Consider the following 20,237-nt stretch of genomic DNA (forward strand, 5'->3'; position numbering starts at 1 on the left):
TGTTTGGCCTGGCTCCTGCTGGCGTTTGCACAGACCCGGTCTCGGGGGGCAGGGGTTACTGTCAGTGCGGTGCCCCTGGGATGCTGGAGGGAGGCGGGGCTGCGGAGGGCAGGCGGGGGGGGGCACGGTCACAATCAGGCTGGGCGCGTGCAGGGTGGGAGGCGCTGCCACCCGAATGAACGAGCCCCGGCAATGGCCCCTCGGCCCCTGCCAGCCCATCCCAGCTCCGGGGCACCCCCGTGTCTGAGGGCCTGAGCCGGGCGCCCTGCAGAGCCGTGGTGTCCAGAGAGCTAGTCTCTGGGGGGCCCCCGGTGCCGCCAGGCACTGCTGAAATCTCAGCCGGGTCTGTGATGCTGGGAGGGCCCTGCCTGGCGTCCCCCGCCATTGAGGGGGTTCAGGGGGGATTGCAGGGGGCAGAGGCTGTTCTGAGGGAGTCAGGGCTGGTATTTCCCTGTGGGGGGAGGTGGGTCCCCCAGGCCAAGCCCCAGGGAGCCCCAGAGCCAACCAGGAGCTGGTAAAGCTGTGGAGACCCCCTGGGTTTGACCAATCACCTGGGGAGAGCGGGTTTCCCCCCCCCCCCCAGCCAAATTCACCAGGTGTTGCTCTGACCCTCTTGAAATCTGGGGGGGGGAGTTCTGTCAGTGGGGCCAGGCCTTCCCCCGCCCCCAGCTGTGTGGACAGACGGACCCGCAGGTGCAGGGAATCGGCGTTGCAGGCAATCGGTGCTGAGTGAGCCCAGCTGGGCTCTGGCCCTGCAGCGCCGTGCACTATAGCCGGCTGCCTAGTGCTGCCCTGTGCCCCACAGCCTGCCCCCTGCCGAGCCTGGAGACCGCCGGAGCCTGCCCCGGACTTGGGGAGCATCTCCCGCCCGCTGGGACAGGTGTGTAGGTGGGGGAGCCCAACCTTGCTCCTGCCCCATATCTCCTGCCCCCGGTATGGGGGGTCTGTGCCCTTGCGAACACCCCGCTATAAAGACAAGCCGTGTAGTGGTGGTGGTCGTTGCAGGGTGTGCGTGAGCCGGGGGGGCAGGGGAGAGGGATCCCAACCCCCCAGCCCTATGGGAGCAGCTGGTATTTGCAGAGCCCCCGATTCACCCCACTGCTGCTAACCGCGTGTCCTGCTCTCTGACCCCCCCCCCCCCCCAATGCTGCAGGCTGTGTGGGCCTGGGGCTGGGATCCTCTATGGGGTGCAGCATCTGCCAATAGGGCTGGGGTGGGACAGAGGAGAGGGCTCCCTGGGGCCGGGCTGGGAGCCTGGGGAGAAGCAGCGTTTGGTAAAGGCGGGGAGATGGGGAGAGGTCCGTGTGTCTGTCTCTGTGAGAGGCACCGGGGCCCCCCTTTGCACACACACTCACCCCCCCCACACACACACACAGCCCCCAGCAGGAAAGCCGGCCCGGCTCCATAGGGATGCTTGGACAGGGGTGTCTGTATCCCTGCCCTGCCGCCTTCCCCTCCGTCTGCACCCTGAGTCTGAGCCCCCCCAAACCTCCAGCCTCTCCCAGGAACCCCTCAATCTGCCCTGGCCCCACTCCTCTGACTGAGCACCCAGATGGACAGACAGCTCCCCCCCCCCCCCCGCGGTGCTTGGCTGTAGTGTGCAGGGGGGCTGGGAGCCAGGACTCCTGGGTTCTATCCTGGCTCTGAGGGGGGAGTGGGGTGCAATGGTTAGAGCTGGGCGCCCGGACTCCTGGGTTTTATCAGTTCGATGGCTTCTGACAAATCCCTGCCTTAGTTTCCCTCTGTGCGACGGGGCGAGGACACCACCAGGGGGTGCATTTCACTAGGTGTTTGTTCCTCTCCAGCGCAGGGCGTCTCTCCTGGGAGCGTGGGGGCTGGGCGGAGCCCGGGTGCCAGCCTGCAGGCTCGGGTGGAAAGTCCCTGGCACCCTAAATATCGCCCGCCCGCCCACGTGACCCTGGGGTCTCTCTGACGCCCGGACAGGAGCCCCCTGGGCCGGGGTTAGCATCTTCCAAGGCCCTGCCAGCGGCAGCCAGGGGCCAACCGGGCCTCACGGGGCAGCGTCCGGCCAGGCGGGCTGGGCAGCAGAGTGTGTTGGTGATGCTGGGCCCCGGGGCAAGGGGGGGCTGAGAATCACCCCTGAGAGGGGGGAAGTGAAACCATGTGAGGGGAAAAGCAGACGTCAGTCCGTTCGTCTGTCCGTCCATCCACCCACAGGCCGACCCGACGGGGTGTGACACGCCCAGGGGAATTGAACGCTTTCCGGAGTGCCGGGAACTGGCTCCGCTGGGCACGTGGGCGATTGCACGTGGGCGTTGAACCGGATCGCTGGCCCTGGGTTGCAATAGCCCCTGTGACCCCTCCCGCCCCCTGCCCCGCTGGGTCAGAGCTGGCGCCCCATCTAGGGATCCCGGACCCCCTGAGCCAGCCCGGAGCGCGTGAGCGGACGATTGCCCCCCGCAGCAGGGGGCAGGGTCCCACGGGGAACCCCCTGCCCGTCGTGACACCCCTCTGCAGCAGGTGATGGAGGGAGGGGCCCCAGGCCGTGGCTGTACCTGTCCGCAGAGCAGGGGCGCGGCGGCCCGGCGCAGGCAGCGGAGCCGAGGCGGCGGGGGAGAGCGCTGGGTTTACCCCCCCTCGGGGCTGGGTTTATACCCCACCTCGGGGCTGGGTTTATACCTGGGGGGCGAGGGCCTTGCAATGGCCGGGCGGGGCTGGGCTGGGTTCTGCACGTGGGCGTTTTCTGGGGGCTGACGTAGGAGCCGGAGGCTGCCCACGGCTGTGTTATTGTAGGGTCAGCGCTGGGCGCGGGGGCTGGGCTCACGCTGGCTGGCGTCGTTGCCAGGTCAGATTTGCGCTGGTTGCGAACACCCTGGGAAAGTCGCCCGCATCGTTTATGGCTCCTCTGGAGAGGGCGAAACTGAGGCCCCCAGGCGGGAGGGGACTTGCCCCTGCTCAGACGGAGGGTCTGTGGCAAAGCTGGGTGGAACCCAGGCGTCCTGGTGCCAAGGGCTGCGTGTGCCCCTGAAACAACCTCGCCAGCCTCCGCACCGGTGCTGTGAGCAGCGCATTGAACCGCCTGGACTAGCCTCGGGGAAGCAAAACGTGCCAGGGCGGGTCTGCTTGGCTCCGGGGCAGCGAGTCTGCAGCTCCCGCCGGCGTCACGGCCGCGGCCGGGTGACAGCGGGGAACGGCTGTAACGCGCTGAACGGGTCACACGCACCGGCTCCGGCCTGTTCGGGGTGTTGCGGCTTTACCGCTGCGGCCGGTTTAGAAGTGGTTGTAAAACAGGCGTGTTGGGGGCTCCCCACAGGAGTCGCGGCCTTTTCTTTCCAGCCTCCAGCGCTGAGATCTGCTCGCAGGGCCGGGCCGGGCCGGGTTTGGCGCCTCTTCATTTCCCAGCCCCCGGCTCCCGCAGGGCCGGGTTGGGGGCGCGGGGCGGGGCTGGTTTTACAAACGGCGGGAACGTTAAACTGGCGGGTCCGGCTGGAAAGGCTGAAGGTTTATTTGACGACAAAAAGGTGCGGCAGCAAAACCGCTAAAACCAGTCCCCGGCCCCCAGGTCCGTACCAGCCCCCGGCCCTCCCGTCCACGGCCCCAGGCTGCCACGCAGCGCCGCGCACCGGGCTGGGTTCTCCTGTTAGGAACCCGAGAGCGCCCTGCTCTGCTAGAACCGGGGCTCCTGGTCCCCAGGACCCTGCCATGCCTAGGGACACTGTCTAGCCCCTGGCAAAGCGCGACGAGCCCCTCTCGAGGCTGGGCTAGGAGGGGGCTGGACCGTGCTCCCGCAGGGCAGATACCAAGGGCCTTACGCCGCGGAGCCGCCGGGCCAGGGGCTCAACCCCTGCTGCTGCCCCCGCTGGGGGATGGCTCTGTTCTGTTTGTACAGCGCCATGCACAGTGGGGTCCTCGGCCCTGCGGCACCACAAACGCCAGCTAACGGGTCGGCTGCGTGGGACTCGCCCAGTTAGAAAACCCAGCTCCCTCGGACGGTCAGGAGGAGCCGCCAGGGCGGGAATAAACCCCAGCTCCGGCGAGGGGCAGAGACCGATCGAAATCCCGTGTCTAAAGTGACCCGAGGGAGCTGTAACCGCATGATCCTGGCCCCCTGCCCCAGTGGAGAGTCTCCGAGTCGCTCCTTGAGTGAGATCAGCCAGGGACGATCCGAGACCCACAAACGCCTTGTTCCTTTCACTGCACATGAGCGTCCCCCACAGAGTCCGCGGGGGCAGCGAGAGGGAAGGTGGGGCTGGACTGGGGCAGGGAAAGGGTTAAGGCAGGGGCAGCGGCAGGGACGGGTCCCAGGCGGGGGCAGCGCGGGATGGAGCCGGGCAGAGCGCGGGGAGCAGCCGGTGACGGGGAGGGAGCGGCCCAGGTTCTGCTTCCTCCAGGCCGGGCCAGGCGCTGGGACAGACGGGCGGGAAACGCCTGCCGGCCGGGGTCCAACACCCAGGGTCTAACTCAGGAGCCCTGCAGGGAGAGGGAGAAAAGTCACCCCCTGGCCGTGGGGCTAGCGGGACGGACGGGGGGATTTTCTCTGCCTGGCAGAGCAATGCTCTGCGGGACCCAGGGCCCTCTGCCCCGCAGCAGCTCGGGGATCGGCCCGAACGGGAACCGAGGGAGCCAGAGCCTCCTCCGCGGTGCAAACGTCCCATTGTCCAGCTGTCCCGGGCCTGAGCCGGGCGGGTATCTTGGGCCGAGGGGCAGAAGCAGCCGCCCCACGGGCACCCCAGGCAGCCTGTGGTCAGTGGGGGGCGGGTTTAATGAGGGGAGGGAGATTGAAATTACCTGCAGGTTGGGGAAGGGGGCGCCCTGAAAAACAAAGAGAAACGTGGTCAGAGCCTGGGCCGGGGGAGCCGGGTCCTGGGGGGAGTCAGAGCTCCAGCCCCTGCCCCACGGCACAAACCATCCTCAGTAGGACCCCAACCACCTCCAGCCCCCCCAGACCTGGGGTCACCGTCCCCATTATTATTGTAAATTCTTGATGCAGGATCCCTGCACTGCGAGGGGTCGGGGTCTCTGTCCCATCCCGGGGCCTCGGCAGGGGAGGGGATAGTGGGAGCTCCCAGCCTGGCCCGGGGCCCCGCACTGAGATCTGCCCATGGCCCCTGCTCTGTCCCTGCCGCTAGGGGGGAGGGAGGGTCTTACCCATCCCCATGCTGGGGGGGAGCCTGCAGCCAGGCCCAGATTCCCCAGAGCCCCCCTCACTCCACATTCCCCTAGAGAAACCCCAGTACCCCGCCCCCCCACACCTTTCTTGTTCCGCAGGTAGATGGCCAGTCCCGGCGCCAGGAAGATCAGGCCCAGCACGAAGCCCCCGACCCCCGTCAGCATCTTGCTCCGGGCGGCGTCAGACTGCGCCTCTGGGAAAACAGGGCCGGGGCCGGGCAGCCGGGTCAGAGCCGAGGGGCCTCCAGCCCAGGCTCCCGGCCGCACCAGTGCCCAGCCGGCTGGGGCAGAGCGAGGGCAGAGCCCAGGGGCAGCGCTGGGACAATCTGCCCCATGCCAGGGCTGCTCCTGGTCTGTGAGCGGCAGAGACCGGCTCAGGCCCTGGGCGCGAGGTGCGAGATCCCTGCCCGCTGCCAGCAGGAGCTGGGCTGGCCCTGGATGGTCTCCTGAGCCATGGAAACGGCCAGTCCCTTGGTGACCCTGGCTCAGTTCTTGGACTCAGCAACATCCAGTGGCAGGGAGTTCCACAGGGTAACCATACACTGTGTAAACAAGTCTTTCCTTTTCCCAGCTGTGAGTTTGCCTCCTTTGAGTTCCACGGAGTGTCCCCTGTCCCGGTGCTGTGAGACAGGGAGAACAGACGCTCCCATCTCCCTTCTCCTGACCAGTCACGGCTAATGAGCCGTTTCTCCTCTCCCTGCTCCATCACTGCCCCGCCCAGGATCTGTCCAGTCGCACGCTGGGAGCTCCCAGCCCTGGGCCATAGATCTGGGGTAGCAGTGCTTTGAAGTCAGGCTCAGGCTGGAATCTGGGAGACCGGCTGATTCCCCTCTTCCCCCAAGTGCACCTGGAGATGGGATTCCCCTTCACTTCCTGTCCCAATCTGCAGGCAATGCTGCTGTGGGATTGTTAAACGGTGGGCGTGCCCCACCCCAGAGATGGCTGCAGTGCAGCGGGTGGGGAGCCCTGTCCCGGCTGGCGGCTCCGGCTGTGAAGTGCTGGGCTGAAGAAACACGTCCTCACGTGCGTGTTAAACCTGCTGCCTACTCATTTCACGGGGCCCTGGCGTTCGTGCTGGGGGAGGGTAAATAACACGTCCCTCTTCCCTGTCTCCAGCCAGGCATTTTACAGCCTCGCTCACAGCCCCTCCCTCGTCTGTGCTCCCGGCTGGCCAGTCCAGCCTGTGGGATCTCTCCTCGCCCGGGAGCTGTCCCCCTCCCTCCCCCAGCAGTGCTGGTGCCCGTCTCTGCCCCTTTCCCAGTCCCAGTAGATCTGTTGTGAGATGGGGCCAGCGGATCTGCAGTGCGGGCACGTCCCTGCTCCGTGCCCCAGCTGTGGGGACCGGCTCTGCCCCAGCCCATCCCCCGAGGGCTCCCCACAGTGAGGGGTGCCCCTGCGGCTCAGGGATGGCCCCCCGCTCAGAGCTCTTACCCCAGCGCACGGTGAGGGGTTCGGGCAGGCTGACGTGCTGCACCTGGCAGGCGTAGACGTCCCCGCGCCGGGGGCTCATCTCCAGCATCACCAGGATCTGGAAGGTCCAGTCTCCGTTCTGGAGCAGCTCCGTGGACACCACCCCGGCCGTCTGCTCCTGCCCGTTCTTCAGCCACTTGATCTGGATCCTCCCGGGGTAAAACCCCGTCACGGAGCAAACCAGCAGGTGGGTCTGGGACGCCGATTTGGTGGGGGAAACTGTCACCTCGGGCTGAACTGGGGGTGCGGGGGGAAGAGAATGAGCTGGGAAAGGGGCCGGAGACAGAGACAGGCTCACAGAGAACAGGTGCCCCCCCATGGGGACAGAGACAGGCACTGTCTGAGCCTTGGGGCCCAGGGAGACGGCGGCTCAGCCCAGGGACTGCTCACACCTCCCAGACAGGGACCCCGAGGAGGGCAGGGCTGGGGTGGAGAGTTCTGCCCTGTCACCCGGCCCTGCACAGCCCAGAAGGGGGGCTAGCAGCTGGAGGTGCCGCCTTCTCCCGGGGTCAGAGTGGGGAACCCGAGGGGGCCTGAACCCCCCTGGGGGGCTGGGAGCAGGGGAGGGTCCGTGCCCCGAGACTAACCCCGCGTCTGGGGCTCTGCTCCCCGCAGACGGGGGTGGGGCACTGAGAGCTGGGGGGTGGAGGGGAGGATGCGCTCTCCCATTGCCAGAGCTGCTGCCCCAGCTCCTGCTCCCTTTGCCCGGCCCCGCCCGTTACCCCGGGTCCTGGCCCCGCCCCTTCCCCCGCTGCCCCCCAGCCAGGAGCCGAGCGGCCCCCCCGTGTCTCTGGCCCAGGGCGGGACCGTGGATAACGGGGGTCCCAGAGCGTCCCCCCGCCCCGCCCCGCTCCGCCGCGGTCACCTCTGCGGTCGATGGTGAAAGGCTCGTACACCCCGTAGTTGTGCCGGCAGAACCGGTCCACCTCGGCCCGCCTCTCCGCCAGTAAGGCCGGGTCGTTGTTCCAGTACTCCACGTCGGGCCGGCCCAGCTCCGTGTCCGCCACGAACAGCCCCACGTCGCTGTCGAAGTGCGCGATCTGCTGCCGGTCGTAGATGTGCCGGTACACGAACCGGACCCGCTCCGTGCCGTTGGTGTACTGACACTCGCCCTTGAACTGGTGCAGGAACCGCCCTGGGGGGAGGGGCTCGGCTCAGGGACACCCAGCGCTGCCCCCCCGCCCCGGGCTCGCAGCTCACGGGCGAAGTTGGGGGGACATGCGCGCCCCCCGCAAGGGAACCCGGGGCCGGGGGGTGGTGCGGAGCCGCCTGTGCAGCGGGACGCCGCGTGCTCCCCGTGTCCTGCACCGTGCTCTGTGCGGGGGGGGGGGAGGACAGCACGGGGGAAAGGGGCAGCTGGACGCGGGAGTGGGGAAGGGGCAGGGGGATGGGGCCGGGGAAGGAAGCCGGAGTCTGGTGTCCCCTCGGCAGCGGTATCTGGGCTCCCCCGTTAAACCAGCCCATCCCCCCCCATCACTGGCAGCCCCGGCAGGGGGCAGGGCCCGTGAGCCAAGGGCTGGGAACCGGCTTCAGCGCGCACCCAGCCCCCCCCGCCCAGCTCTGCCAGCCGGACTGCAGCCATGGACTGACAGTAACAGCGAGCACGGACGGGGAGACGCGGGGCACAAAATGGGGGGCGAGGACACTTAGCAGGGACACACAGGGTGACGCAGGACGGGGTCCCTGCACCATGTGCGGTCCGACCCCCCCACACCCAGCCCCTGCCCAGGGCGGGGCTCCCCGGACGCGGGGTCTCTGCTCACGTGGGGGCTCCGTGCAATGAGCCGGGCGCGTTCTCAGCACCGTCAGGGTCACGAGCAGAGCCCCAGCCCAGCGGCTCCCGGCCCCCAGGCTCCGACCCGGCCCCATCGCTGTTCGGCACGGACCGATCTGGGCAGTGCCGGGACCCCCGCCTGGGAACGTCTCTGCCCCGCTGCCCGCGCCAGCCCCATGGCCGGGATTGGGCCCCCCAGCCCAGGGGCCAATGAGCATCGGGTGTGGGCGGCGTCATCAGTCGCCAGGCAGAGCCGGCCCCAGCAGGGCTGGTCCCCACACTTCTCCCTCGCCTCGCAGGGGCCAGAGCGAGCGAGTGGGGTCGGGCTGCAGGACTCGCCCCCGGGCACCGGAGAGCACGGCCTGTCCAGACACCTCCAGAGCAGGACCCACAGAAAAAGGTCTAGGATGCTCCATCCCCTTCTCCTGTGCCTGGCCCACCAGCCCCCCTTTGCTGGGTTGCCTCAGGGCCTGTGTATGGGGTGGGGAGGTCCCTGGTTTGGCTGGGTAAATGTACTCCTAGTGGAAGGTGTGGGGCTGGCCCCACAGGTGGAGGTTCTGAGCTTCTCCTCCCCCCAACTCCATGGGCCTGAGCCCTGCCCCCCCGTGACTCCCCTAGAGAGAGGGGGGCTCAGTCTCCCTAGGACAGGCACAGCTCAGCTGGTCCCACCCTACATCTCCCTAAGGGGCTTATCTGGCCTCCCAGTCTCTGAGCCCATCCCCCTCTGCCACATTCACCCCCCACTTCCATGGGGCAGGGCAGGGCCCTTGTCCCCATGGCCCAGCTGGAGAGGGAGGCAAAGAGAATTCAGTGACTGGCCCAGGGTCATGCAGAGTCTGTGGCAGAGCTGCGAATTGAACCCAGGGCTCCTGAGTCCCACGCCATCGTACAAACAGGTGGTCCAGCCCTTCTCTGGGTCCCCAGCACCCGACCCCTCCTGCCTGGTGCAGTGTGAACATCCCGCACATCAGATGGAGGGGGGAGTTGGTCCCATGGCAGGAGGCCAGGTTTGAGCAGGGGACACAGACCAACGTGTCTCACAGAGGGCCCAGAACAGACCCTGGGGGAGAGATTCTGGTCACTAACAGCAGCTCACAGCAAGCAGCTTCGAGAGGGGAAAAGCCCCGTGTCCCATTCCCTGATTCCGTGAGCCAGCCAGTCCCCTGCCCTAGGGCCAGATGGGAACCAGTGCCCCATGGATAATCCCCTTGAACTCTGTCTGCGTCCTGGTCCCCAGCAGAGCTCTGTGGGTCAGCACCTTTACCCCTTCCCCCAGTACAGAGCTTTCTGGGTCGGGGTACGACCCCCCCAGGGCAGAGCTGTGCCAGCCAAGCCCCCCGTGTGCACACAGCCGTGCTGCAGAACAGGGTGTCTGTGGCTGGGGCGAGCGCTCTGCGGGGAGGGGCTGTCCCCACCCTGGGGCTAAACCCCTCCTGGCAGCCCCGTGTCCACACTGGGCTGCCCAGCCCCGGGACCAGGCATCTGGCCGGAAATTTGTAGTATTGCCAGCCCTGGATGTACAGAAACCAGGAGTCAGGCTCACCAAAAATCATGAGATTATGTAAAAATAGATTTGTGGCTCGGTGCATTCGCCGTCTGCTCTCCCAGCCGCTCGGTGCCCAGCCCTGGGGTCACAGTCTGACGTTTTCCCCACAGCCCGAGGGCCGGACACACCCTTTGTCTCTAAGGAGGCGGCTGAAACCAGCCCAGCTCCGTGTGACTCCAGGCGCTGGGGCTTTAAGGAACCCGTAATTGTCACAGGACTGGGCACACTCCTACAGCTCTGAATCTGTCCATCTCCTCTGGGCGCGGCCCTGGGCTGCTGCTCTGCCCGGTAACAGGCTGGTCGGTGCAGGGATCTCTGCCATTGGCTGCCTGCCCCTGGACCGGGCCCCTGGGGCCAATGCCGGGCGCTGCCCCCCCAGCCCTGCTTTGCCCCCCAGGGTGTGACATGTGCCCCCCGCCCAGCCCCGCTAGTGCTGCCGGCCCCACACCCAGCCCAGAGCCCGGAGAGAGGAGATGGGCACAGGACGGGGCATCCCCATGGCCCAGCTGGCCCTGCTCGCCCTGCTGGCCCTGCCAGGCACCGGGGCAGTCACAGGTATGGGCGGGGCGGGGGCTATGACACATGGACCCATGGCAAGAGAGGGAGGAGATGGGACAGCTTCACCCACAGAGCGGCCAGCTCCCCAACCCCCAGGGAGGGGACAATGGGGGGGGGATGATGGGGCAGGGAGGAGTACTGGGGGTGAGCCAGATTGGGCTGGGATCTGCAGGGAGCATGCTCTCACCCCATAGAGGGAATGGGGTGGCATGATGGGGCTGAGCTGGATGGGATGGGGAGGGCTGAAAGGAGGAGTCTCTCACCCCATGAATGGGATAGGCTGGACAGGGAGAGATGTGGGGCTGGTCTGGACAGGTTGGGGGCTTCAAGGAGGAGGGTCTCACCCCCATGGCACTGAGGGTGCAGAGGGGAGGCTGGCATGGGGGCAGCAGAGATATGGTGGGGAAGGCGTGTGATTTGTCTATGGCACAGCCCTGCCCTAGGGGTGCAGCCCCCCACACAGAGACTCAGGGGCTGACCCCTCCCAAGGGGGTGCCATGCACACGGGAAAAGGGGGAGCGTTCGTAAAGAGCTGCTCAGACCCTCGAAGGGCTCTGTGGGACAGATCCCTCGGCTAGTGGTGGCAGGTTCCCTCCCTTGCAATCGCTCAGTGAAGGTCCTGCCGGGCAAAGCTGAAGTCATCGAACAACTCCCTCGGATTTATGTGCCCAACTCCCTTGGGCCCTGGGGATCCCAGCCTCAGCCCCGAGCCGGACCCTTCCCCCTCCCAGAGTGTGTCTGACCCCCAGGACAGCTTTACTGACTGGCCGGGGAGTTCCTGGGTGTCCCAGTGGCTGGGCCTGGGTGTGAGTGTCGGGGGCAGGAACTGAAATCGCAGCAGAGCCAGTCATGGGCCGGCAGAACAAGCCCCTGCACAGATGGGGATGAAAAGTCCTGCCACTGCCCCCCATCTCCCCGCAGGCACCGCTCTGGACGGGGGTCACATCCCCACAGGCTAAGTGGGTTTAGGCCTGGTTGCTACTTGGATGGGGGACCTCCATGGAAAAAATTAGTGGGGGGACACAGTAGAGGGCGCTGCCCCCTCCCAGGCAGTGCTGACCCCCCTGCACCAACGCGATGCTGGGGTCTCTGTGCTCCCTGAAGCTGCTTCCCTGCACACCCATGAGTGAGGTACTGCACCAATGGCAAGGGGGGTGCAGCCTTAGGGGAAGCCCTGGGAGACTCTGACGGGAGCGGGGCTGGGAGCTGGGGCTGCTGCTAACACCCGTCTCCCTGCAGTGGAGCACGTGCACATCCAAGGGGAGTTCTACCAGCGCACGGACCAGTCCCAGCAGGAGTCCGGGCAGTACATGCAGGAGTTCGACCAGGACGAGACCTTCCACGTGGACCTGGAGAAGAAGGAAACCGTCTGGCGCCTGCCCGACTTCAGCACCTTCACCAGCTTCGAGGCGCAGGGCGCCCTGGGCAACATCGCCACGGACAAATCAAACCTGGAGATCCTGATCAAGAGATCCAACCGCACATGGGCCCAGAATGGTACGGCACAGGGCAGGGCCACCTTCCCTGCCAGGCATCCTTCCCAAGCCCTTCTCCCCACCCTGCTCACCAGGTGCCCTCCCCTCCGCACACAGGCCCGGTACCAGGCACCTAGGCACAGCGCGTCCCCACTCAGATCCCTCCCAGCCCCTGGAGGCTCCGGGGCCCAGCCAGCCCAGGCCAGGCTCTGCAGGGCAGGGCCCAGACAGTTCACGCCCTCCCAGGCTGGGGGCCCAGGGCAGCTCCTTTGCCAAGGGCTGTTCGTTGCCCTTGCCCCGCGCCAGGCCCTGCCCGTGCGGGATTCTCTGCCCTGCACTTTGTGCTCCAGGAGTCAGGGCAGGGAGCTCGGCCGGCCCCGGTGACACCCCCCAGCCCTGGGGGAGACCCCTGAGCCAGGGCATGAGCAGCAGGGCCGGGCTGGCTCGGGGCAGGCGATGGCACCCCTAACCCCTGTCTCCCCAGTGCCCCCCGAGGTGACCGTGTTCACCAAAGGCCCCGTGGAGCTGGGCGAGCCCAACGTCCTGATCTGCTTCGTGGACAAGTTCTCGCCGCCCGCGCTCAGCGTGACGTGGCTGAAGAACGGGCAGGAGGTGACGGGGGGCGTTTTCGAGACCGACTTCTACCCCCGCCAGGACAACGCCTTCCGCAAGTTCTCCTACCTGCCCTTCATCCCCCGGCAGGACGAGTTCTACGACTGCCGGGTGCAGCACGCGGGGCTGGCCCAGCCCTTCCTGAAGCACTGGGGTAAGGCCGGGCGCCCGGGCACCCTGCGGGGCACAGGGCCGGGAGCCAGGATGCCTGGGTTCCATCCCGGCTCTGGGAGGGGAGGGTGGGAACAGCCCCCTCACTCCAGGCCTGTCTCTCTCTCCCCCCCCCAGAGCCCCAGGTGCCCACCCCCGTCCCCGAGACCACAGAGACCCTGGTGTGCGCCCTGGGCCTGGCCGTGGGCCTCATCGGCATTGTCGCCGGCACCATCCTCATCATCAAGGGGATGAAGATGAACGCTGCCCGCAACCCGCGGGGCCCCTTGTGAGTAGCCGCGGGCCGGGGAGGGCACCAGCTGCGTCCCCATCCCCTGGGCCCCCCAGCACCTCCTGGGGGAGACCCCCACCCGCTGTGCCCCCCCTGCCAGCCACATCCTCTGAGGCCCCAGCACCCTGTGTCCATGGGAGGCTCCCTGGGGGTGCTGGGGAAGGGCCCCGATCCCTGCCAGCCTCGCGCTGGGGCCCAGGGCCCTGGTAACTGACGCCGCTTTGCCTTCCAGGTAACCGAGGGGCGGGGCCGATGCCAGGAGCCTTCCTGAGACCCGCTCGCGCCCCCAGCTCTGCCCACAGCGTCCCTGCTCTGCTCCCATCGGTGCCGGCTGCTCTGCCTGGGTGGGGCCCCCGGCCCCGTAACTGCGAGGAGTCAAACCACCAGAGACTCACTGGGGAGCCGGCCCCTTGGGTTCCCCCTGCGCCCCTCTGCTGGGCTGGGGAGGGGCCTACGCAGCGAGAGGGCGGTGATCCCACGTGGCTAGTGCTAGGGATCCCCCACATCAGGGCTGGGGCAGCAGAACCTACAGGGCTGGTCCCAGCCCATTGCCCTCACGGGGAAGGTTTCCACTGTCTCCAGTGGGCGCTGGATTGGGCCCCGAGCCTGGCCTGTATTGGCCAGAGTTGTTGTCAGTCACCCCAGGTAATGCCCTCTCCAGCCTGACCCAGCAGACTCTGGGCCAGATTCAGCCCCTCCATGTCAATGGGTCCCCCCGGGGCAGGATTGGGCCCATGGCTCGGGGTGGGGCAGCCCCGGCGCTAGAGGCGGATAAAGGCCCCATTGTGCCCATGTCCAACTGCCCCAGGGTCCAGCGCCCTGCGCCCAGTGTGGGGTGTGTGTGTGACGGGCCCAGTCCCCTGCACAGCCCCCCCCTCCTACCTCCACCCTGTGGCCCAGGTATGGCCCAGCCCTGCACCCCCATCTCGCTCTGCAGCTTTTCTCAGCAATAAAGGGGCGTTTTTGGGACGTTTCTGAGGTTTCGATTGTGATTTAAACCTGGCCAGTCTGCGCCGAGCACACGGCAGCCGGGAGTATCGCAGCACGGCCGCCCTCCGTGCAGGGGCTGCTGGGCAGAACGGGCGTTAAGGGGGTTTGGTGTAAGGTTAAGGAAGGGAGCCAGGACTCCTGGGTTCTGTTCCAGTGCCGGGGGTCGTGGGGGCCAATGGGTTAGAGTGGGGGGCTGGGAGCCAGGACTCCTGGGTTCTATTCCCATCTCTGACTCTGCCTTGCTGTGAGGTGTTCTGTGCCTCAGTTTCCCCTTGTGTGACACGTGGCTGTTCTCTGGGTCTGAGGGATGGTCCATGCAGCACTTTGAGATCATCCCATGGCCAGGAGGCCGGGAGAGGGGCAGGGCTCATGGGCCAGGCTCCCCGGGACTGACCCCGCCAGGGGAGCGTGTGCAGAGAGCCGCTGTCCTGTCCTGGTGCTGCGCGGGGACGTCCCACAGTCTGGGGTCACTGTGCCGCGAAGGGCAGATACCCCCAAACGTGGCCCTGAGCCCCCAGCCCAGCGCTGCCCTGCACCCCCCATTGGCACATGTTGGGGACCCCCGACCCCCACCCACACCCGGCTCCCGACCAGCAGGGATTGGATGCTCAAAGCAGCCAATAACCCCCCCCCCCCGCCCCGCCACTGACCGAGCTCTCCCATTAGCCACCGCAGCCTTGTGCCAGCCTCCGGTGCGTTCCCATTGGCTGCCACCGAACAGCTGTGCCTGGCGGGAACATTCCTCCCAGTTCAGTTCCCTTTAGGCAGCTCCAGACACTGGCCTGGCCTGGGCCCCTTCCGGCTGGAGCGGGCCCGGGGGGCTGGGCACGCAGCTCCAGGGGGTCTCAGGGCCTGGCCCTGGCCCAGGCTAGTCAATAGCCCAGTGAGAGAGACGCTGTAAACCCTGGGCTGGGCGCATCTGCAGGGGACAGCGAGCCTGGGGGGAGGGGGGAGGGGGGAAGGAGGTGTCATGGTGGGGCTGACACCATCCAGGGCTGGAAGTTGGAGCTGGACAGATTCAGACTGGAAATAGGGCAAGTTTTACCCGGGAGGGGAACTAGCCATTGGAGCAGGGTCCCAAAGGTCCCGCTGGGTTCTCCACCCCGGCTAATGTTCAGCTCCCGACTGGCTGTTTGTCTCCGAGCTCTGCTCTAGGGGACACGGTGGGGCAGGGTTCTGCCCTGTGCATACAGGCGGGGGTCAGACTAGAGACATCACAAGGGGCCCTGCTGGCCTCGGACTCTATGACTAATCTAGGAACGTTGCAGGACCCTGGAGCCTGGTCTCCAGCCGGAGCCCGGACGTCCACACTGCAGCGAAACGGCTCCACAGCCCCAGCCCCACGAAGCCAGGTCAGCTGGCACAGGCCAGTCACGGGTGTCTCGTCGCTGTGTAGACAGAATGACCGTCAAGAGTGAATGCGACCGTGGGCCATATGAGCAGGGGACTAGCAAGTAGGTGCCGGGAGCTGGTGTCACTCCCCGTACAGCAGTGGAGAGTCTTGTCAGTGGCCGCCAGGGCCTGTTCTGGGGTCTGCGCTCCAGGAAGGACATTGCAACGCTTGAGGGGTTCAAAGAACAGCCACGAACCTGCCCTTGAGTGAGAGCCTGACGGCGCGCAGCCTACGTAGCTTATCCCAGAGCTGGTTCGTGGGGGGGAGATTTCTGAGCGCTGAGGGCTCCTTCACCCCCAGACAGCGCAGGAGTAAAGCCAGGGCTGGCAGCTGAAGTGAGACACGGGACACGTTTGTAACTGGGTGGGGCACTGCCCACGGGAACGGCTGACCCAGGGCCGTGGTGGATTCGCCAGCACGTGGAGTCGGTAAGTCAGGCTGGGACGTCTCTGGCTAACAGACCCGCTCTCACTCAGCTACCGGCCATGGGCTGGGTGTTGGATCCCGGTGCAATGCTCTGGCCTGTGTAGCAGGAGCTCAGACCAGATGCTCTGATAGGTGCCCTCTGGCCTTGGCAGCTCTGGCTCCATGACAGGCTGTGGGGAGAAGGCCCCAGCGCCCAGTGCTGACGTACTAGAGACCCCACAGTGCGTTCCTGGCGATTGCTGCCCTGCAACGCTCGCTCCTGTGCCCTGGCTGGGGTACGGGAACAAGTGCACCAGGGAGAGACCCTGCACGTTCCCAGAGGGGGCAGAGCCAGGAACTGCAGGGCAGCAGTGGGGGTGGGGGTGGGTGGTAGCGGGCAGAGAGCCCAGTGGGTAGCAATGCAAACCGAATGGAGGTGGGGAGGGCAGGGCACGGAGCCAGCAGGGGCTCGGGGGATTCAGAGACAGCGGTAGGGAGGATGTGAGGCTCAGGACCCTGCCCTGGGCGGGGTGTGGGTCTGGACAGGGTGTAGCAGGTGTGGGCTCAGGAAGGGATCAGGACGTGCTGTTATGGGGTTGCCCAGAGCGGGGGTCTCAGATGTGGGGCTAAGGCTTGAGGCTGGCACATAGGATAGGGTCCGGCAGGGTTAGGGGTTACCCAGGATGCGGGCTGGGACTGAGGGAGATGCTGGGAGGGATGGGGGGGCTCAGGGAGCACACAGGCTGGGGTCAGGCAGGGTCACAGGTTATCCAGGGTGGGGTCTGGTGCTGGGGAGGGGCGGGGATTCAGGAGGGTCCGGTGGGGTCAGAGGTCGCAGGAGGCAGGGCACTGGCTGTCCTCTAGCAGGCACAGGGAAGCTGCTGTCGCTCCGGCCGGCCGGGGGCGTCGCTCCAGCTCGGGGCGCGCCCTGTCCCTTGTGATGGGGATGGAGCAGACCTTGTTCGTGCAGAGCCCAGACCCGGCTCCCGCTGCACCAGTTTCACCCAGTAACCGGTGACCCGGCGGCCGCAGGGCCTGTGATTGGTGCGGCTGGAACCGCACCCGGTGCACGGAAAGTCCCTGGCAAAGCCCCGGTTCCGGGAGCACGTGCCAGGGAACTGCATCTGGGAAAGTCCCTGGTGTTCGCCCAGCCCAGGGGGTGGGGAGCAGCTCCCAGTGCGTCATGGAGGGAGCATGGCCCTGTCTAGAGACGCCGTGAAGGCAGCCGACATGGGGGGGGGTGTAGAGCGAGCTGGACACGTCTGCCCCCAGGACACTGCCATGGGGCGCACCAACACAGGGCACCAGCAGGCCCCGTCCAGCCGCTGCCAATGGCTGCGCGGGGACCCGGCCGTGGGGCCTCGGGGCCCTTCCACGCGTGGAAAGGGCTGCGTGCGGGATTCGCACCCGAGGGCCCAGTCACTGAGTGGTGTAAATCAGTGACGCCGCAATGCGGGGTTACACCCGGGCAGGATCTGCCCCAGAGGGGTCCCTGGTGTGTGCAGGGGGGGGGAGGCGCATTGCACCTGGGGTCCCCCCTGCTGCTTGTCCAGTGGAGTCCACCAGATGCAGACAGACACATGCACAGCGACAGACAGACGCACGGCGACAGACAGACAGTGACAGACACACGCACAGCGACAGACAGACAGACACACACGTCCCCCTGGTGTGGCAGGCCCCAGGTCGTGTGGGAAAACACTCGTGTCCTAGGGGGTTCCTGGCCCATGGAGGCGGGGGAGCAGCTGGAGCTAGATCTCGAGGGCTGAGATGCGTTGGGGGGCTGAAGGGGGGGAAACGCAGGCAGGCCCCTAACGGGAGGGGCTGACAGGCCACAGACCCGGGCTCAGTGACGTCCAGCTGGCTGCGGGGGAGCCTGGGGTGGGTGTTTTTCGGGGTTACCTGGTCTCTGGCTGGCGTGGAAGGCGAATGGTGACGGTCGCTGTGTTGGGGGGTTACGGGCGTGTGGCCTGGGGCACCCCAGATCGGCACGAGCCAGGGCTCTGGGGGGTGCAGTTCTGGGACTCCGCCATGGCCCCTGGGCGCACAGAGCCGCAGCGGGCCCGGTTCCGATCAGTGGGTCTGGCCCCCCCCTTTCAGCCGGGATCCCTGCATCCGGCCTGGCGTTGGACCAGCGCACAGCTTGTCCTGGGCTGGCTGTACGTCTGTCTGGCTGCACCCCTGGCTGTTCCGCTCCTGCGCCCTGCTCTGCTGGCAGGCCGGGGGGCGGGGGGGTCAGCAGGGGGCCCGGAGCCGGGCATTTGGCCTGGCTCCTGCTGGTGTTTGCACAGAGCCGGTCTCGGGGGGCAGGGGTTACTGTCAGTGCAGCGCCCCTGGGATGCTGGAGGGGGGGGGCTGCGGGGGGCAGGTGGGGGGGGGCATGGTCACAATCAGGCTGGGCGCGTGCAGGGTGGGAGGCGCTGCCACCCGAATGAAGGAGCCCCGGCAATGGCCCCTCGGCCCCTGCCAGCCCGTCCCAGCTCTGGGGCACCCCCGTGTCTGAGGGCCTGAGCCGGGCGCCCTGCAGAGCCGTGGTGTCCGGAGAGCTGGTCTCTGGGGGGACCCCCGGTGCCGCCAGGCACTGCTGAAATCTCAGACGGGTCTGTGATGCTGGGAGGGCCCCACCTGGCGTCCCCCACCATTGAGGGGGTTCAGGGGGGATTGCAGGGGGCAGAGGCTGTTTTGAGGGAGTCAGGGCTGGTATTTCCCTGTGTGGAGGAGGTGGGTCCCCCAGGCCAGGCCCAGAGAGGCCCAGAGCCAAGCAGGAGCTGGTAAAGCTGTGGAGACCCACCCCGGGTTTGACCAATCATCTGGGGAGAGCGGGTCCCCCCCCCAGCCAAATTCACCAGGTGATGCTCTGACCCTCTTGAAATCTGGGGGGTTCTGCCAGTGGGGCCAGGCCTTCCCCCGCCCCCGGCTGTGCAGACAGACGGACCCGCAGGTGTAGGGAATCAGCGTTGCCGGCAATCGGTGCTGAGTGAGCCCAGCTGGGCTCTGGCCCTGCAGCGCCGTGCACTACAGCCGGCTGCCTGGCGCTGCCCTGGGCCCCACAGCCTGCCTCCTGCCGAGCCTGGAGACCGCCGGAGCCTGCCCCGGACCTGGGGAGCATCTCCCGCCCGCTGGGACAGGTGTGTAGGTGGGGGGAGCCCAGCCCCGCTCCCTGCCCCCACCCCCATATCTCCTGCCCCGGTGTGGGGGATCTGTGCCCTTGCGAACACCCCGCTATAAAGACAAGCCGTGTAGTGGTGGTAACCGTTGCAGGGTGTGCGTGAGCCGGGGCGGGGAGAGGGATCCCAACCCCCCAGCCCTATGGGAGCAGCTGGTATTTGCAGAGGCCCCAATTCACCCCACTGCTGCTAACCGTGTCCTGCTCTCTGGCCCCCCCATGCTGCAGGCTGTGTGGGCCTGGGGCTGGGATCCTCTGGGGTGCAGCATCTGCCAATAGGGCTGGGGTGGGACAGAGGAGGGGGCTCCCTGGGGGCCGGGCTGGGACCCTGGAGAGAAGCAGCATTTGGTAAAGGCGGGGAGATGGGGAGGGAAGCGTGTCCGTGTGTCTGTCTCTGTGAGAGGCACCGGGGCCCCCCTTTGCACACACACTCACCCCCCCCCCCACACACACACCCAGTAGGAAAGCCGGCCCAGCTGCCTAGGGATGCTTGGACAGGGGTGTCTGTATCCCTGCCCTGCCGCCTTCTCCTCCATCTGCACCCTGAGTCTGAGCCCCCCCAAACCTCCAGCCTCTCCCAGGAACCCCTCAATCCGCCCTGGCCCCTCTCCTGTGACTGAGCACGCAGACGGACAGACAGCCCTCTCCCTCCCCGCCCCCCCGGCGGTGCCTGGCTGTAGTGTGCAGGGGGGCTGGGAGTCAGGACTCCTGGGTTCTATCCTGGCTCTGGGGGGAGTGGGGTGCAATGGTTAGAGCTGGGCGCCCGGACTCCTGGGTTTTATCAGTTCAATGGTTTCTGACAAATCCCTGCCTCAGTTTCTCTCTGTGCGACGGGGCGAGGACACCACCAGGGGTGCATTTCACTAGGTGTTTGTTCCTCTCCAGCGCAGGGCGTCTCTCCTGGAGGCGTGGGGGCTGTTCGGGGCCCGGGTGCCAGCCTGCAGGCTGGGGTGGTTTTGGGTGGAAAGTCCCTGGCGCCCTAAATATCGCCCGCCCGCCCGCGTGACCCTGGGGTCTCTCTGATGCCCGGACAGGAGCCCCCTGGGCCGGGGTTAGCATCTTCGAGGGCCCTGCCAGGGGCAGCCGGGGACCAGCCGGGCCTCACAGGATAGCGTCCGGCCAGGCGGGCCGGGCAGAGGGTGTGTTGGGTGATGCTGGGCCCCGGGGCAAGGGCGGGGGGCTGAGAATCACCCCTGAGAGGGGGGAAGTGAAACCATGTGAGGGGAAAAGCAGACGTCAGTCCCTCCGTCTGTCCGTCCATCCACCCACAGGCCGA

The 20,237-nt window shown here is 67.0% G+C and overlaps 2 protein-coding genes across 3 annotated transcripts; one reads left to right on the forward strand and one right to left on the reverse strand.

Annotated features, from left to right (window-relative positions):
• Window positions 1-3,512: 3,512 nt before the first annotated feature.
• On the reverse strand, window positions 3,513-8,501 carry LOC137149979 (DLA class II histocompatibility antigen, DR-1 beta chain-like). The gene is made up of 6 exons (XM_067543631.1): window positions 8,364-8,501; window positions 7,466-7,735; window positions 6,562-6,837; window positions 5,214-5,324; window positions 4,750-4,773; window positions 3,513-4,431 (listed from the first exon to the last, which is right to left on the reverse strand). Exons 1-6 carry the CDS (start codon window positions 8,467-8,469, stop codon window positions 4,418-4,420), a joined length of 801 nt encoding a protein of 266 aa, XP_067399732.1. The 5' UTR covers window positions 8,470-8,501; the 3' UTR covers window positions 3,513-4,417.
• A 1,883-nt stretch (window positions 8,502-10,384) lies between these two features.
• On the forward strand, window positions 10,385-13,891 carry LOC137149980 (HLA class II histocompatibility antigen, DR alpha chain-like). Of its 2 annotated transcripts, XM_067543632.1 has the most exons (5): window positions 10,385-10,475; window positions 11,718-11,975; window positions 12,438-12,719; window positions 12,854-13,004; window positions 13,240-13,891. In XM_067543632.1, exons 1-5 carry the CDS (start codon window positions 10,394-10,396, stop codon window positions 13,241-13,243), a joined length of 777 nt encoding a protein of 258 aa, XP_067399733.1. In that variant the 5' UTR covers window positions 10,385-10,393; the 3' UTR covers window positions 13,244-13,891. The 2 variants fall into 2 exon arrangements, with proteins under 2 accessions (XP_067399733.1, XP_067399734.1); XM_067543633.1 differs by lacking the exon at window positions 13,240-13,891 and having other exon boundaries at window positions 12,854-13,008.
• The last annotated feature ends 6,346 nt before the right edge of the window (window positions 13,892-20,237 follow it).

This window comes from Emydura macquarii, unplaced genomic scaffold (assembly GCF_026122565.2).
Source record: "Emydura macquarii macquarii isolate MOO-44397 ecotype Brisbane River unplaced genomic scaffold, CSIRO-AGI_Emac_v2 contig_933, whole genome shotgun sequence".
NCBI lineage: Eukaryota > Metazoa > Chordata > Testudines > Chelidae > Emydura > Emydura macquarii.

What these genes read in the sequence shown, in the direction of transcription:
- LOC137149979 (XM_067543631.1), bottom strand. Translation starts at nt 8,469, where the DNA reads ATGGGGCCGGGTCGGAGCCTGGGGGCCGGGAGCCGCTGGGCTGGGGCT. An exon ending in TTTCACCATCGACCGCAGAG is followed by an intron (nt 6,838 to 7,465) that starts GTGACCGCGGCG and finishes CCGCACCCCCAG; the next exon opens with TTCAGCCCGAGGTGACAGTT. An exon ending in CTACCTGCGGAACAAGAAAG is followed by an intron (nt 4,774 to 5,213) that starts GTGTGGGGGGGC and finishes TTTGTTTTTCAG; the next exon opens with GGCGCCCCCTTCCCCAACCT.
- LOC137149980 (XM_067543632.1), top strand. Translation starts at nt 10,394, where the DNA reads ATGGGCACAGGACGGGGCATCCCCATGGCCCAGCTGGCCCTGCTCGCC. An exon ending in CCGCACATGGGCCCAGAATG is followed by an intron (nt 11,976 to 12,437) that starts GTACGGCACAGG and finishes CTGTCTCCCCAG; the next exon opens with TGCCCCCCGAGGTGACCGTG. An exon ending in GCCCTTCCTGAAGCACTGGG is followed by an intron (nt 12,720 to 12,853) that starts GTAAGGCCGGGC and finishes TCCCCCCCCCAG; the next exon opens with AGCCCCAGGTGCCCACCCCC.